The following is an 18,335-nucleotide window of genomic DNA, read 5'->3' on the forward strand; positions in this document are numbered from 1 at the left end:
CACATTATAAGCGACCCAAACTGAGCACATGCAGAGATGAGTTCATGAGGAGCAGCATTTTCTGCAAATCAAGCCGACGCTAAAAAACCCACCGGATTATGAGCGGCTAGTGTTTAAACACATTGCCATTCCTCAAATATACAGCACATATGTGACCCTGGACCACAAAACCAGTCATAAGCAGCAGGGGTATATTTGTAGCAATAGCAAAAAACACATTGTATGGGTCAAAATGATCTATATTTCTTTTATGCCAAAGATATTAAGTAAAAATCATGTTCAATGAAGATATTTTGTAAACTTCCAACCGTAAATATTAAAGCCTAATCTTTGATTAGTAATATGCATTACTAAGAACTTCAATTGAACAACATTAAAGGCGATAAAGGCAATATTTAGATTTTCAAATAATTGCATCTCAGCCAAATATTGTCCTATCCTAACAAGCTTATTTATTCAGCTTTCAGATGATGTATAAATGTCTTTTTAAAAAAACTGACCCTTATGACTGTTTTTGTGGCCTAGGGTCACATATTTATTAAACTGAACTGTAGACTTTGCGATTTGATAATCTATAAAAAAAAAATTCATTTTTCTTATTTTTTTCCCAATTCTGTTTTTTTCCGTTTGAATTTTTCTGGACTTTTTTTTAAATGGTTAAATTACATTTTATTAATCAAAAAGAAAATCTAATGAATTGAAATTATGAAACTTATACAATTTAACATCAATTTATTAAAATTGTTTTGGGGTTTTGTGGCCCTATGAAATGTTTTACTTTTTCTCACCTTGTGTTTTATTGTTACCAAATTCTGTTCAAGAATGTCTAATTATTTGAATGCATAAAAACAACTTAATATTAAAAGTTTATTTTTACAATATTTTTACAATATTAAATTTGATCAAATAAAGGCATAAAATATTAATATAATTTATCTTTTAATCAAATGAAAATTAAACTTTATTTTTTGGCAAAGTTACTATTAAACAAAAAATAAACAAAATATTATGTGATTATTCCTTAATAAAATAAAGTTTCAACAATTTTAATAATAATAAAAGTATTAGTAGTAGTAGTAGTAGTAGTAGTAGTATGTACATTACGTCTACATACGTCTTTTTGCTCAATATTTAGAGATACTAGTCCATATCGCGATTTGATTTTGAAGTGTGATGACCTACTTTTGATTAATTCATCCAAACTTTGAAAAAAATTCCATGACATTCCGTGTTATACAGTACATTCCGTTTTTATGACTAGATTCCGAGATTCCATCCGCGTTTTCATCATAGGGTCCTAGATAATCGCACTAAGCAATATCCCGTGTTCAGCTACTTTGATTAGTTGTGCATCCCTACATTTACACACACTGCATGCAAACCAGTGTCTCTTTTTTAAACAATGAACACAGCAATATGATCATTTCTAAAAACTTGACCACACAAGCAATAAGAAAGGTTCCATAACTCCTACTTTTTCTCTCACATTTTTTCTCACATGTAAATAACATCTGTGCAGAAAGCAAACTAGTTGCATGCAGGTTTCTGTGCAAGATTTAGGCTGAAACAGCCCTAGTCCAACTCTCAAAAGCTTGCTGGGAGAGTGACAGACTGTTTGTGTTTGAAGGTGCAGCCATGGGCAGAGTCTAACTGTGACCGAACCCTTCAGGAATGACACAGGAAATGGTGAAATCACCCAGGCTCCGGCTGTTTGTTTGGTTGTCATGACGTATCTCCATTGAATGCTGCTTGAGCACTAGAGCGGAAAGGTCTAGAGAATTCCACCTCTGTACTATCACTCCACTGAAAGACATCCAACCCCCAGGAACACCACGGCAGCGCTGAGTGCAACCCCATAACGCACAAAAGCAACACGAGTTGTTGATTTACGGCTGCATATGGAGCTCAGGTTAACTGAATAGCTCGTCCAAGGTTATCAAGAACAAACTATACAGCAGAGGAATGTTACAGCCTTTGACGAGGGCCATAAACAGAGCTGACCACATCTGCCTCGCTGCAGTCAAGAGAGGCCAGTGAACTCTGACCCCATCCGCCACTGGAGCCATTGTTGCAGCCAGCAGCGCTTCATCGTGTGCGAGCGGCACGTGGACCAAACCGACTCAGCGTCTAATGGCTGGTTGCAGCCAGTGATAGGAATGAATCATACTGCTGAAATTATTCATGTTTATAATACTTTTGACACCATTCAATATTAGGGTTGGGTACCGAAACCCGGTGCCAATACGGCACCGGTACCCATGTGACCGGTATGTACCGGACCGAATCAGAACGCGAATTTCGGTGCCTCATTTCGGTGCCACTTAAATGCCTGAACTGTCGATTGAAATATTTGTCTTCTGGTGCTATGACACGGATGTAGAAGCATTGATTCATCAACATGCATGATTGCTAGTTAAATTTAAATACTGCACTCATGGGGTGTCAGAATGATCAGAAAATTTATTTACTGAATGAGAAAACTCCCGTGAACGTCGGAAAGCTTTGATGATAGAAATCCAAGACATATTTGTAGTTACTATCCACTTTCACATTTCGAATTAAAAGCACAAATCGTCTGGAAATGAGACCATCCGAGAAGCGCGTGAATGTTGCAACTATCGTTACACTTGCTCTGACTGCAGCATGTGGTTTGCTGTTAGCTTAGCTACATTAAACGCGTCTAACTTAAAATGCCCAAAACTGTCAAACTGTGTTTGACAGTTTGCAGACATCAGCTGGAGAGGTGTCGTATTTTGCCAGAGACGGCAGATATGTGATGCGATCTAGGAAAACTCAACACATGGTAAAATTTTACCTTTTTTAGGTTTTGACACCATATGAAAGCTGAGTTCAGGCCCCTTTCCAAAACTTTTTTTTTTTTTACATAACCTACGTTATGGGTATCTTAGGTTGGCTGATAGCGATGCTTTTCAGGAATGGGATTTTGAGAAAAACGGCTTTAAAGTGAGACGGCTTTCACTTTCACTTTACGGGTTTAACAAGAGCTGTCTGTCAAGTTAGGAGCGCTACTGCATCATTACACAAACAGACTAACGTTTGTTTTCCGTTGATCACCCATTTTATGTTTAGTAAATAATGCAGCCTACCTTGTAGTAAAAGCGAGCGCAGCGCAACTGTTCGCACACTGTGATAAAACAGACGGTCATCGGACGACTCCTCTTTAGTAACTTCATCATCCGATCCTTCATCTCTGGATGTGAAATAGCCCGTAACATCATTTAGGGCACTGACATCACCAAAACTGAGCAGACTGAGACAAGTAAGATCGGTTAAGTGAGCAGCTGCAGTACTTGAGACGGCGTTGTTGTGCTCCGCCATCTCACGATATTAAAATAAATAAATAAATAAATAAATAACTTTGCTTGCCGTACTTTACACAGGACTGGTGGAGAATGTGAACTGATACGCCTTTACTAAATATGTTACGTGGTTTATTTTGATAGGTTAACTGTTTTTGTGGTGTTAAGGGAAAGCAGCTCCGCAGCGCGTTCTTAACATAGGAGAAAGACAGTCATTTCTGCTTGCTGCAATAAATGTCTATTTTTCTGCACTAAACAAGTGAATTTCGAAGAGATATTTTCAGAGATGATAGACAAGATGTTATAGATAATAATTTAATGAAAAACGAATTTCCTGAAAACGTCCCACCGCGACATCCGACGGGTTTTCCAAGATCTCATCACATATAGTCACATTTCTGCAAAAGAATTGCTGAAATTTTAAGCTGTTGGGTTAGGTGGCTTAGGTTTTATTGTTTTTGCGTTTTGCATTGACTTAATAATGTATAGTACTACTTAATTTAAAGTAATTTAAACTAAACTAATTAAACTAATTTAAAGAACTTTTTTGTCCAAAAAAATATATATTCTTGTGTCATCCACCACTTTGTGGCTTTTTTGAAAATATCGGTTCAGGCACCGTTTTGGCACCGGTACCGTTTTAAAAGTATCGATTTGGCACCGGTATCGAAAAAACCCCAAACGATACCCAACCCTATTCAATATACTATAGATACTTTGGAGGGATAGTTCACCCAAAAATGAAAATTCTGTCATTAATCACTCGCCCTCATGACGTTCTAAATCCGTAAGACCTTCGTTCATCTTCAGACCACAAACTAAGATATTTTCTACATATTTTCTACATATTTTCTGTCTGTAGGCACAGAAATGCATTAAGGCAATGCATTAATCGTAAAAAAAAAAAAGAAGGGGGGGTCAGTCTATATATATATATATATATATATATATAATTATATTATATTATATTATATTATATATTAAATTGATCAAAAGTGACAGTAAAGAATTTTGAAAAAAAAAAAAACAGTTTCAAAAAATATTAAGCAGCACAACTGTTTAATAATAAAAGTTTCTTGGGCAGTAAATCAGCATTTTAGCAATCAGCAATGATTTCTGAATGATCATATGACACTGAACTAAGTAACGATCCTGAAAATTCAGCTTTGCCATCAAAAACCAACTTTCATTTTCTTTCTTTCTTTCTTTTTTGATTTTGGGCCAAAATATGACCTGGAAATTTTGTGACAGTTTTTTTTAAGATTCACCTAATAAGGAGGCAGATAAGTTAATAAGTAGCTCCCTTCTGTGGAAAAACAAAAATCCAACATTAATTTGTCCATTTTCATGGACACGGAAACATGGATTTGTAATGAACATTAGGAGAGAATGACAATAACTAGAATCATTTTTCAAAGGATGTTCACAGACGTGGCCAAAACCTAAAAGAACACTATGTCGCAGAAAACACGGAACAAATACTAAGCCACGCCGCAAACTTATGTAACTTAGACATAAGGCCTTACGAGCCATTCTTTGCTGCCGCTGGCATGTGCACACACACATTCAAACACTTCCTTTTATAACACGTGGACAACATCCCTGCTGAGCCACTGGCTGATTGATTGAGGCCCCGCAAGACACAAGAAGACCTGATTGGGCACTATTAGTCACCACTGACACATAGGTAACCGAAGATAGATATGCACACAGACATTTCTCACTTCTCATTATTATCAATGTTGAAAATAACTGTGCTGATTAATATTTTGTGGAAACCAAGAAATGTTTCTTTTTCAGGATTCTTTGATGAACGGAAAGTTCAACAGAACAGCATTTATTTGAAAAAGAAATCTTTTGTAAGATTAGAAATGTCTTTACTGTAATTTAAAGGAGAAGTCCACTTCCAAAACAAAGATTCACATATAATTAACTCACCCCCTTGTCATCCAAGTTCATGTCTTTCTTTATTCAGTCGTAAAGAAATGATGTTTTTTTTTAGGAAAACATTTTAACATTTTTCTCCATATAATGGACTGGCATGGTGCCCCGATTTTGAACTTCTAAAATGCAGTTTAAATGTGGCTTCAAACGATCCCAAATGCTGTTGTAAACGATCCCAGCCGAGGAAGAAGGGTCTTATCTAGTGTAACGATTGGTTATTTTCATAAAAATAATACAATTTACATACTTTTTAATGTCAAACGCTCATCTTGTCTTACTCTAGCTGGACTATTTTTTTCTGGTTCATGACAGTGAGTACATCATATGTGAATCTTTGTTTTGGAAGTGGACTTCTCCTTTAATGTGCCCTGACCCAAAAGCCTTTGAACAGTAGTGTGTATCTCCAAAACAATCCATCATAAAGATTAGATAAAAAAAAAAATCTAGCAAACTAATTATCAAAACAGTCGTATGGCATATAACCAGTCATAAAAACCTAACTTACTGTATAATGGAATGTCAAGGAATTTGCCAAATTTTGGATGAATAAATCAAAAGTGCATCAGTACACTTAACTTAAAAGCAGACATGGAACAGTGTCTGTCAATATTAAGCCACAAAACTACTATTTAAATGTGAATCCTGCAAGTTCAGCATGTTTCTGTGTCAATGAATGGTGCAGACGCACGGTTTCCTTTACTACACACATACCAACGCATGTATTATCTCTAGGGCCTTAAGAAAGCGTGGACGGAATCATGGAATCCAGTCATAAAAACGCAATTTACTGAGTAATGCGGAATGTCACGGAATTTGTCAAAGTTTGAATGAATTAATCAAAAGTAGGTCATTACACTTAAATCAAACCACAATATGGACTAGTATCTGTAAATACTACAGATACTAGTCCATATTATACTAGTACATAATATTATCTTAAGAATAAATTTGAATAAATTAAGTATGCATTCAAATAATTTAAAAAACATGCTAAAACAGAATTTGATAACAATAAAACATATGGTGAGAAAAAATAAAACATTTAATGTAATTTTTGTTAAACCTTTATTAAATTGATGTGAAACTGTATAAGTTTCATGATTTTAAATAATAAATGTACTGTGTATATTTATTATGTATATATAAATACTCATGCATGGATATAATTACGAAAAATTTATGTTATGTTTATATATATATATATATATATATATATATTTTTTTTTTTTTTTTTTTTTTTTTTTATATATAATATGAATTATATCAATAAAAATATATACTGTATGTGTGTGTATGTATATATACACATAATAAATATACACAGTACACACATATATAATGCAATTTCAATTTCATTTCAAAATTCCATACTTTTCCAAACACAAATTTCCAAACCTCTCAGTAGATTTTCAGACAATCTTTTAACAAAAATGATCCATAGAGCATTTTTTTCAGCTTCATATTTGGAATATAGTTCAGTCATTTGTAAATATTTTTATTTTCTCAGGTTTTTTGTTTTGTTTTGTTTTTAAGATTTTTCTTGTGATAAGTCCCTAAAATATAAATAAATATAATATAATATAATATAATATAATATAATATAATATAATAATACAGACTTTTACATGCACACAAGTAACATTTTTGTGCCTTTGGGAAACTATTCTCGTGCAAGGAATTTTTGGCATGCTTATGCATAACAGTTTCCAGTTTTATATAACCTATTATCTCTAATATATTGGCCTAATATCCAATTTAACACATCCTGTGTGGCAGTGTAGAAACCGTAACACAAAATAGGCTGATGACATAAAATTTCCCAAGTTCAAGGATCTATAAAACAGACTGGTACTGTAAGGGTTTAAAATTGGCCTTTTGTTAGGGCAGAATGCCATATTTCATGGCCTTAGGTCTCTTTAACGCATACTTTGTGAAGGCCAAGAAACCACACCGTGAAATGGGCTGATGGCATAATAGGCAACTCAGTATGCATCGTCCTATATGCTAAGCTTAATGGTTTCTCTTACACAAATAAGTCTATATATTGTTTATTTTTGCAAAGGTCTCTAAGGTTATGTAATGCAGTGCTAAGAATATTGTGAGAAGAAACCCAAAATGCTTATAACCTGCATTTTGCATAATCAAAAAGTGCATATTTGACAATCACTAAAGAATCACTAAACAGCTGCCATGAAATCTCACTTCTTGTATAATTTATTTTCATTAAATTCTTAGTTAATTTTCTATGATATAGTTGTTAGTTGCAGTCCAAGCAGCACACTTACATCCATATGACCTTTCCCCACAAGCACTGGAAATAAAAACCAGAGACGTTGTTAGTAAACAACTCCACTGGCCTGTGATGTTCCCTTGAGTGTTTTTCTCTGAGCTCATGTCATCATGCCATAGATATTCAATATTTCCTCACAGACATGAAGGTAAAATCTGTGTAGGGAAGTGTAATGATTCTGGTTTGGGTTTTAGCATATGCGGTTCTGAGCCTACAAAGAAAGTTAAAAGTGAGACGTGTCATCTCTGCATCACAAGCCACACCAATAAAATTGCAAGCTGTTTGTTTGCGCAGCACAAATGAGAACAAAACACCGGATTACCTAATGCTGAACGTTTGTGATGGGACTGTTTAAAACCAACCTTATTTGCAGTTCTGTTTGGTGCAGAAAGTATACATTAGAGCTTGATAACATGTTCAAAATAGTTATTTTGTGAATATTTACACACATTAATCGAATACACTGTGAGCTGCTTTAGATTGAAGTGTCTGCAAATGTGCAAATGTAAACTGGTTTCAATGGCGTGTCAGAATTGTGTTCTACTGCACAGTCAAAAGCGATGCACTCAGGCCATTACTAAACTGTATTACCAAGCCTATCAAGATCCAGAACGACTCTTTCATTCCTGCACATTTTCTTTATTGTGAAAGCACCAAAAGTGCAGCACTTTGAGGTTTCCGTCTTATTGATTTGCATCCTACATATCACAACATACACGCACTTCCACACTAAAAATACATCTGCATTCTGCAAGAAAACATTTCCTATAATTGCATGACTCAAACTAGATAAAAGTTATTTTGCTTGTTAAGTTAAAGGTTGGCTTCTTAAATAAGATCTCTATTGGCACAAAATAGATCTATGATTCACTGCTATAATTGCAGCCTATACAACTTATGCATGAAGTGACTGATGCTGGCTGTGGATAAATGAAGTGGATAATAGCACAAAGTCACATTATGAAAAGTGAGTTCCAGGAATGCTAAAGCAGACTTCCTTTAATTTTAAAACAAGCCACTTCCTTTGCTCTATTTCCCATCACTATGCCACAGATTTGTACAATATCATTTCCTGTGTCCACATAATGACCATTTGAGGCCGCAAGGCAGAATGACTTATGTGTGTGTGCGTGCGCGCGTGTGGGTGGGTGACATTAAGACATGAGCATGCGGAGCAGAATGGACGGAGTGTTGCACGAGGGACCAATGAAAATCCACCAACCCTGTCTAGCCGATACCTCTGCATTGAGAACACAACACAAGCTGCTATTCTAACCTCCACCCCTGGTGCACACCCTCTCCGGACAATTGAAAGCATAATGGAAGGTATTACATGAGAAACTAAAGACTGTTTGGGGAGTTTAGCTAGACAAGCGATCGCTTTAGGATGATATGTGTTACATCTCAGCACTTCCTTCCTGAAAGCAAGTCAAAAAGAGGACACAGTGGGCTGCAACTCCACTGGGCAGAGAGATGCAGGTGTTTGGCCAACATACAAGCCAAAAATACTAACCTTGCAACCATAAAAATAAAAAAAAACATGCACATAAACCACAAAAACATCATGTGTGGCTTCAGAGCACAGCTGTGTGAGCTACTAGGGCTGTTTGGAATATCTGATATTTACTGCAAAATCAATATTATTTTGGCAGTGACAAAAAAAACAAACACTTTTTTGTGCAAACTCCTTATGTCACAAATGCAAAATTAATAGAAGTAACATTAAAGAAAATAATTTTAAAAGTGACATCATGAAAATCTGACTTTTTTTGTGTTTAAGTGCTATAATCGAATCCCCAGTGCATCTACGAACCTACAAACTTCGTTTTGGTAAGACTTTTTCTGCAAGCATGTGAAAAAACAAGTATGTTATATTTAGCTTTCCCAGTGATGTGGTAAGGGAATCTTATTATAATATTAACGCCCCTTAATCTGGACGTTTCCACCCGCGGCGCATTCATTTTGTTTTAGCAAGCGACAGTGGTGTACCAGTTCTAACGCCATGGCAAAAGTTCGAGCGAAGCATGCTAACTGTTCTGTTGTTGGGTGCACAAACGAGCTCAGAAGACTATTTAGAGACCCAGCCTCAGAGAAGACAGGAAAGCAGTGGATTTATTGATTTATTTACTGTATATTACGCTGCTGCCACACAGATCTAATATAAACATGCGATTTCTTTCCCAGCTGTTTACCTTCACAGAGACAACAGTCTGTTTTTGTAACTTGTTTTTAAAATAAACTTGTGTATTTTGTCATTTAAGCACAATAAGACATGAAATAGAACTTAGTTTAGTACTCACACACCATGTGACAGCACTCTTCCTACGCACATGCCTCGCACCATAGATATGATAATCAAAACCAATCAGATGTTTTTTTAACAGAGCATCTGAGGTACAAGCTGTAAAGCCACAGCCCATTTTCTGGAAAAGGGGGCTGGGAGCAGCAGCAGCTCATTTGCATTTAAAGAGATATGCACAAAAACAGCGTGTTTCTGCTTCCACTCAAATTGGGCATTTTCAAAATGATATAATAAATGATCTCTGGGTATTTTGAGCTTAAACTTCACAGACACATTCTGGGGACACTTGAGACTTATATTACATACTGTAGAATAGGGCATAATAGGTCACATTTAAAACTATGTAAATATCATCTATATATTCGATATCTCTATTTTAAATATCAGATCAAAACACTGACTCAACTATTTGTTTGTATCATTCATGCAAAAAAGTTTACTGAGATAACCGCATGCCATTTTGCATGCTTTTGAACATCTTACTAAATAAGGTAAATACAAACGAAAATGCAAAAAAAAAAAACATGCCTTGATTACATTTAATAGCTGTATCTATTTTTATTACCATATTATCTATTTCATGGCTGATAAAGATTCAGCATTCCAAAAATACAAACAATAATAAACACAATTATTTATATTTTGCATATTTAAAAAAAAAAAAAAAAAGATTTTCTGGGTCCATCTTACAAACACGTCCTGCAAAAATCGTTCTTGTCTTATGACAAAAACAAATGAACAGACCAAAATATTTGTTTTACTTCACACTAAACGAAGCATCTACTCGGCAACAATGGCTGCAGGGGAGAAATGATGATTCTACAAAAGTCAGATAAGACGTAGGACTGAACGCAATCTGAAGCATTGCACCATGCACTGTGCAAAGAAATAAATTAATAAGACCCAGCCATGGGTGCCTCCAGGACGTGAGGTCAACATTCTTTTAGTACGCCACATCCTGGAATTGAGGCATGCCTGTGGCCATAAATGTACAGGGATGGGATTTACAGCATGCTACACAATGACGTAAAACACCAAAACATCAGTTCTGCAAGTTAAACAACCATATACTGAATAATTGCGTGCCTGATAGCTGCAATAGCCAGATAGATTACTGAATGACACATGCACTAAAGATTCCAGAGGCATCAACTTGTGCAAGAAATACATTCTTGACACTCTAAGCAATTTTCCAACCTATAAATGCCAATGCAAGCTTGTTTCACAGTTCACCTCTTGGCAGCCCAGTTCACATGAACTGCACAATAAAAAAAGAAATTAAAGTGCACAACAAATCTCCGGTCTGGCAGTCTAGTTATCTCTATCATTAACACTTACCAATGAAAGCAGTTTATCTAGAAGAATTTCTAGGAAGGGTGGGGAGAGCAGGAAAAGAGACAAAACAAGGCATTCTTGAGAAGCTGTCGCCAGGCATTCAGGGCAAACACTTTCGGTGACGTTGCGTGGGGTAATAAGAGACAAAACTATGAAAACACTCCAACAAAACATTCCACAGGGCTTTATCAGCTAAAACCTTGTGCACATGGCAGTGGGCAAACAACACTTGATCTTAAACAGAAGGACTCAAATGCAAGAGGACATTTATGACAGCAAATAACGCACTGCAAAAAAAAGGCATGTGGCCACAGGCCAAAAAGAGATAGGGGAAAAAGAATATGCCAGAACAAACTGTTCACACAGGTCTCAAAGAGCTCCAAATAATCAGTGAATAAACAAAAACACACAAACAACTAAATTCCCCGATTACATCACTCAGAAATTAGACGCTGCACGTCAAATCCAAGAATTCCTGCTCAGCAGAGCGCAGCTGGGTAATTTCTGGGAATAGCAAATCAAACATTTCCCCAACTTACCGAGGGAGTGTGTGTCAATCTGACTCACAGGGCTCGTGATGGACCGGCTAGATATTTTATATTCAATCACGACTGTTGCTTCACACCAGCTATCGGATCAATGTCCAACTTTACCCGTTGTGCGTTATGTTTTTTTTAGAGCTCTCTGCAACTCAAGTTGCACTCGAGGAATGATGCAAACAAACTTGAACATCTCACAATTTATAATCGCACCCCGGGATCGAGACCGGATATAACCGGTGATCTGTCCATGCAATAATACACTGAAATAGTACACATACCTTAAACTTTAAAAAGCACACTGCAGAAACTGAAAGAGAGAGAGACGCCGCAACATAACTCGCGGGCTAGCTGAGTACAATGATCTTGCACATAGACGCACAATCTCTTTACCTTTCCCACACGTCGGCTTGTTTCCATCAACACTGAGTTTTCCTCACGAGAAATTGATGAATTCGTGCATACGCTTGCGTTGAGGTAGCGGTTTTCAGTTCTTGTAGAAAAAGTTTGCAACTTTAATGTGAAATTCTGCTTACTGTTGCGCTGCAAAGCGGGATCACTTTGTGGCAGGAAGCGAGTTGCAGCGATGCCCGATTCGTGAATGAATCATTCTAGTGAGTCGGTTCTTTTCAAAGAATTGAACTGGAAGAAATGAACACGAATGGCTCAGGACGGTCAACCCAAAATATGAAGGTCGGTCATAATTTATTCTCTTTCAGTTTGTTCCAGCGCTGTATGAATTTCTTTCTTCTGCTAAACACAAAAGACCATATTCTGAAAAATGTTGGTAAACAAACAATTCTGACTTCCATTGACATTTTCCATTCTATGGGTACCAGCAACCTTCAAAATGTGCAAACACTATACAACAAGGTGTCATTTGTTAAGGTTAGTTAGAGTATTAACTAACATGAATGAACAAATTCATTACACTATTTATTAATCTTGTTAATGTTATTTAATGAAATGCGGTCGTTCATTGTTTGTTCATGTTAGTTCACAATGCACTAACTAATGTTAACAAACACAACTTGTGATTTTAATAATGCATTAGTTAATGCTGAAATTAACATTAACTAAGCATGATAAATGCTGTAGGAGTATTGATCGTTCTTAGTTCATGTTAAGTAATGAACCTTGTAATAAAGTGTTAACCAAAATATTTATCTTCCGCTAAAGAAAATAAACTCACACAATTTTGAAACAACTTAATGGTGAATAAATGATGACAAAAAGTATTTTTGTGTGAACTAATTAACTGAACTTTTTTTCTCTATTTCAGTTTTAATCAGCGCACATATATTTTTTTAATAAACAGCATCTTATTAAAACACAATGAACGTTTATCAGTTTTTCATTTTAATGAGCTAATTCATGGTTGCAACAAACTGAACAGATTACAATAAACACACTTAATAATAAAACTACATAAATCTACAACAGGGGCTTTTTTAAAGCATGAAATACACTACCAGTCAAAAGTTTTTAATCATTAATGAAATTTTTAACGTTTCTTAAGGAAGTCTCTTCTGCTCACCAAGCCTGCATTTATTTGATCCAAAGTACAGCAAAAATTGTTTAAATTATTTGAAAAATAACTGATTTCTGTTTTAAAATGTAATTTATTCCTGTGATTTCAAAGCTGAATTTTTAGCATCATTACTCCAGTCGCATGATCCTTCAGAAATCATTCTAATATTCTGATTTGCCGCTCAAAAAACATTTATTATTATTATGTTGAAAACAACTGAGTAGAACTTTTTCAGGTTTCTTTGATGAATACGAAGTTCAGAACAGCATTTATCTGAAACAGAAATCTTTTGTAACATTATAAATGTCTTTATAATTACTTTTGATCAATTTAAAGCAGCCTTGCTAAATAAAAGTATTAATTTCTGTAATTTCTATAATATCTTTAAAAAATTATACTGACTCCAAGCTTCTGAACAGTGTATAATGTTACAAAAGCTTTTATTTCTTTCTATTCAAAGAATCCTGAAAAATAAAATTACTCTGCCATTTAAAAAAAAATAATAATAAATGTTTTTAAGCAGCAAATCAGTATATTAGAATGATTTCTGAAGGATCATATGACACTGAAGAATGGAGTAATGATGCTGAAAATTTAGCTTTGATCACAGGAATACATTTTAAAATATATTCAAATAGAAAAGTTATTTGAAATTGTAAAGATATTTCATATATTTTACTGTTTTGCTGTACTTTGAATCAAATAAATGCAGGGTTGGTGAGCAGAAGAGAGAAAAAGAAAAAACATCTTAAAAATCTGAAACTTTTGACTGGTAGTGTATGGCCAGAGTATGTAGTGCCGGTCTGTCATAAAGAATTCCGGTTGAATCTGAAGCGAACGATTCGCGGAAATGACTCGGATTTCTCATCACCAGCGGATTGAAGCTGTAGCGCGCATGCGCTCTAGTCGCACCCAATACGGTCTCAATAGGTGCACTATTTGGCAGCGTGTCCTGAATCCCGGCTGTGTAGTTGCGTGATCACACACACACACACACACACACACACACATATGCATACAAACACACACAGACTCAAACACGCACGCACTGGTTCTGATGCGCTTCTCTTACCTGATCTCATCCGGAGGCTCCATAACCGGGGCCGAATCGATGGGATGGCTCTCCGTTCAGCCGTGCATGAAACAGAACATGTCCAGGAAAAGAGAGCTCGACTTTGCAAAGACTGGTGCGTGATATGAGTCCCTGGTGCACACTTTCTTTCTCTATCCGTCTGCAGAGTTGAGGCTCGCCCGTGTGTGCACTGACGCCATGTTTCCAGCGAGCCGCTGATGAGGGAGTGACACACACTCTACGGCAGCTCGTGCAGTACACCAGACCCGCTGCGACAGACTGGATCACGGCCGCCCCGTTCAGACGCACCCAGGAACTGCAGAAAAAAGAAGACCTTACAAAAGATCCATCTGCCAGATTTGACGTGCGCTTTTTGGACACAGGGACGCACGAATGCTTTGTGCACATCACTTAAAATAATAATGCAGTTTTATAAAGGGCATGTTCCTTTTGTAGCTGTAGCTCTGCTGTACACAAGTTAGAAAAATTCTAATAATCATAACTATGTTCTGTTTTTATTGTAATAATAATTATTAGAATTCTAATATTTTATAATAAAAACATTTTACATGAGATAATTTCATATATTATTTTCTAAGGTTCAGTTTGTTATACACTACCAGAAAGATTTCTATTTTAGATAAATTTTTATTTTATTGAAGAAACCTAAAACAATTCTAGTCAGCTGTTTTCATATAAATATATATATATATATATATATTTTTTTTTTTTTTTTTTTTATTTTTTTTTTTTTTTTTTTTGACCAGCAAATCAGAATATTAGAATGATTTCTGAAGGATCATGTGACACAGTAATGGTGCTAGAAATTCAGCTGTGAAATCACAGGAATAAATTACATTTTAAAATATATTAAAATACAAAATAGTTGTTTTAAATAGTAAAATTATTTCAGAATTTTACTGTTTTTGCTGTACTTTGAATCAAATAAATGCAGGCTTGGTGAGCTGAAGAGACTTCGTTTGACTGGTAGTGTTTGAAATCTGTTGGTTTTAATATCACAAGGTGTAAAAAATATCTGACATGTTTTTTTTTATTATTATTATTATTATTGCAAATTACAAGACAGGTAACACAACAGCATAAGGCACATCCACCATAAATAATCAGAATAATAAACATAAATAACAGTAAGTATTCTCACAACAATAATAGCAACAATAAGGGGGAAAAACACAAGCTGCAAGAAAAAAGTACATTAAACCAATATATATTCTGAGAGACAAAAAGTTTCAGACTTCTATTTAGTTTTTAAAGTACTTGAAGCTCTGAAACATTTTCACAAACCCAGGGAGGGCTTACACTTTTTCCATCTGCATGTATGAACATTATATTTACATACAATAAAACAAAGTTGACAACATCAGAAAAATTAACATTTAAATCACACTTAAAAAAGAGGATATTTTACAAAACAAATAGAGGTATTGTTTTCACTAATAACCTATGAAAATCAAACCAGAATTTAGAAGTAACTTTTTTATAGCCACTATTAAATGATCTAAGTTTGATTTATTTATTTAATTTATTCACAGCTTTTTATTGAAATTTTCATTCGCCTTAAGTTTGACTGAATGTTTTGGAAGATAAGGTGTTGTTAGAGAAAACAGAGCTTAATGAACCTATTAATAAAGGTATAAGGGTGTCAAGAAACACAGCTCAATAGACTGTAACTAGGAGAGGCAGCTATTCAGACTAAAGGTATGAAGCGATGCCTCAGAGCACGGCCTGATCCTGATGAGAAATGCACAGGTATTTAGAGGTCAGTTCATGACTCTACATCAAGACTGAGAGAGCAGTAGAACAGGGTGCAGCAGGAGGTTAATGTGTTTGAAACAACACCGTGCAGAGCTCAAGAAACTCACTGAACCAGGACAGAGATTGATCAGGAGGGTGTCACATCCAAGGCACAAGTAGACAGGCCTCACTGATGTTTTTTAATCCCAAGAATAAACAAGAGGCATGTGAGCCTAAAACTAATGAAGTACTTTGCATTGCATGGGTCATAAATTAAAGTAGGCTTTCAATGTTTTTTTTTTGGTCTTTTATGTGGATAATTCTTCAATAATTGTGACCTTGTTAGGTAATTACACATTTCCAATAAAAATATGTTTACTTTCAAACAAGTTCAGTCCAGTTGAGCAGGAATACCTGCTTAATTAGCACTCCTCATCAAAGACAATTACGTTGCTTTGATTTGAATTGAAATTTTGAAATTATTCAGAAATAATTATTTAATTATTTCAAACAAAACAAGTCAGTTTTGAAAGATTCACAATATGATTTTTTCAGCAGAAACCATGTTTACCAGAAGTAAAATAGATCTCAAGTCCATCAGCTGATAAAAACAGTTCACGTGAGCACATACTGCTTGCACACGAAATATCCATCATTAACCACACATGAAAAAATTGGGTCAAACCACTGTTTCCTTCTTGGATTTCCATGTTCTACATGCAAAAAAATCTTGTTTAGGAGATTAATGCAGACTGTTAAGTCTATAAAGCAGAATATGACAAAAATATGTTAAGCGGCTTAAGACTACAGTTTCGATGATTACAGTTTACAGGTCATTTTAGGAAAAATTTCTTCACATGGCTGAACCACAGTGAATTTCAGCAGTGCTGATTTCTTAATGTCATGACAGGCTAAGTGTGTTTAGAAATAGACACAACTGTGTATTTGAGGACCGCATAAGTAAAAAAGTAAAAATGAGGTTCTCAAGATAAGGGAAAATGAGGCAGATCTACAATGAACGTATCTAAAGTAATTTCAGAATGTTTCCTATCATTTTAAATTATCATAATGTATTTATGACAAAGGGTTCTAAAAATATGGCTTCTTATAAAAAAGTGTTCCTGTGGCTAAATTTGCCCCAGGTTAGGGATAAGTTAACCCAAGTCAGTGGGTAAGATGAACCATCCGGGTAAAAACTGACCATCTGGCTGAATCTGATTCAAACCCATGTGAAATTTTAAGGTAATTTGCCTCTTTTAAAAACTTAAAGGGGTCATTGGATGCCCATTTTCCACAAGTTGATGTGATTCTTTAGGTTCTTAATGAAAAGTCTATAATATACTTTTGTTAAAAATTCTCAATGGTTGTGTAAAACAACACCCTTTTTACCAAAATGAGCTCTGCAAAAATCATCCCATTCTGAGGTGATTGTTCCTTTACATGCAAATGAGCTTTGCTCGCTCCTCCCCTCTCTTCTCTCTGTGGAGTGACGAGCCTGTTTACTTTAGCCGAGTTAGCCACTAAACTTGCTAACTAGCACGTTATTAGGAAAGGCGATCACAAAGATTCATTAAAAAACCCTTATATTCACTTCTGCTGTAAGTGAAGCTGGATCACGAATGATTCGCGCGAACGTAGACGGATATAAGTAGATCGGGAGCCGCATTCCCTTCACAAAGATGTCAGGAGTAAATGATGACTATGTTCATTATTACATCCAGCAACACAACACCTCAATCGCTCAATCGGAGATATTCTTGTCTAACTTACATCCCTGCTCCGGCATCGAAACAATGGAGGTCTGACTGTGAGAGCTGATCTGAGGTAAGACGCTCATGTCAATCAACTATGGTGGAAGTGGCCTCTGTCGATGTGCTGCCACAGGCATCTGAGTATGGATTGATTTAAAAAAAGGGGATATTATTTTTACAGATTAATTAAAAACCACTGCATGGATTATTATCATTATTACCATAGGGTACATTTGTACATGCACTGCCAACACACATTAATGTTTAAACAACATGAAAAAGTAAACTGTCACTGAAATTAATAAATATTTTAGTCTACAGATTCTTGGCATGGTACCTTTTTTGCAAAGTCAAACTGGCCATTAGGGACTACAGGTGGAAAGATATATTTGATTATAATGTGATGAAAAGCATCTTCTGGTTCTCAGAGAAGGATTTGGTGCACTTGTACACTATCCCTGTCAAATAAATTACAAATAATATCTATATGATAAAC

At 35.4% G+C, this 18,335-nt stretch overlaps 1 protein-coding gene across 5 annotated transcripts in view; it reads right to left on the reverse strand.

Moving 5' to 3' along the window:
• The window catches only part of map3k4 (mitogen-activated protein kinase kinase kinase 4), a 41,656-nt gene extending 27,096 nt beyond the window's left edge, over nt 1-14,560 (reverse strand). The window contains exon 1 of one of the 5 annotated variants that reach the window (XM_051125302.1): nt 14,334-14,560. In XM_051125302.1, the coding sequence (XP_050981259.1) occupies nt 14,334-14,356 (23 nt within the window). In that variant the 5' untranslated portion in view covers nt 14,357-14,560. Of the gene's footprint in view, nt 1-11,730; nt 11,881-12,011; nt 12,062-12,123; nt 12,273-14,333 lie in introns of those variants that run through there. The other 4 variants (XM_051125304.1, XM_051125305.1, XM_051125307.1 and 1 more) reach the window with 4 other exon arrangements.
• Between the last annotated feature and the right edge of the window lie 3,775 nt (nt 14,561-18,335).

This window comes from Labeo rohita, chromosome 13, assembly GCF_022985175.1.
Source record: "Labeo rohita strain BAU-BD-2019 chromosome 13, IGBB_LRoh.1.0, whole genome shotgun sequence".
NCBI lineage: Eukaryota > Metazoa > Chordata > Actinopteri > Cypriniformes > Cyprinidae > Labeo > Labeo rohita.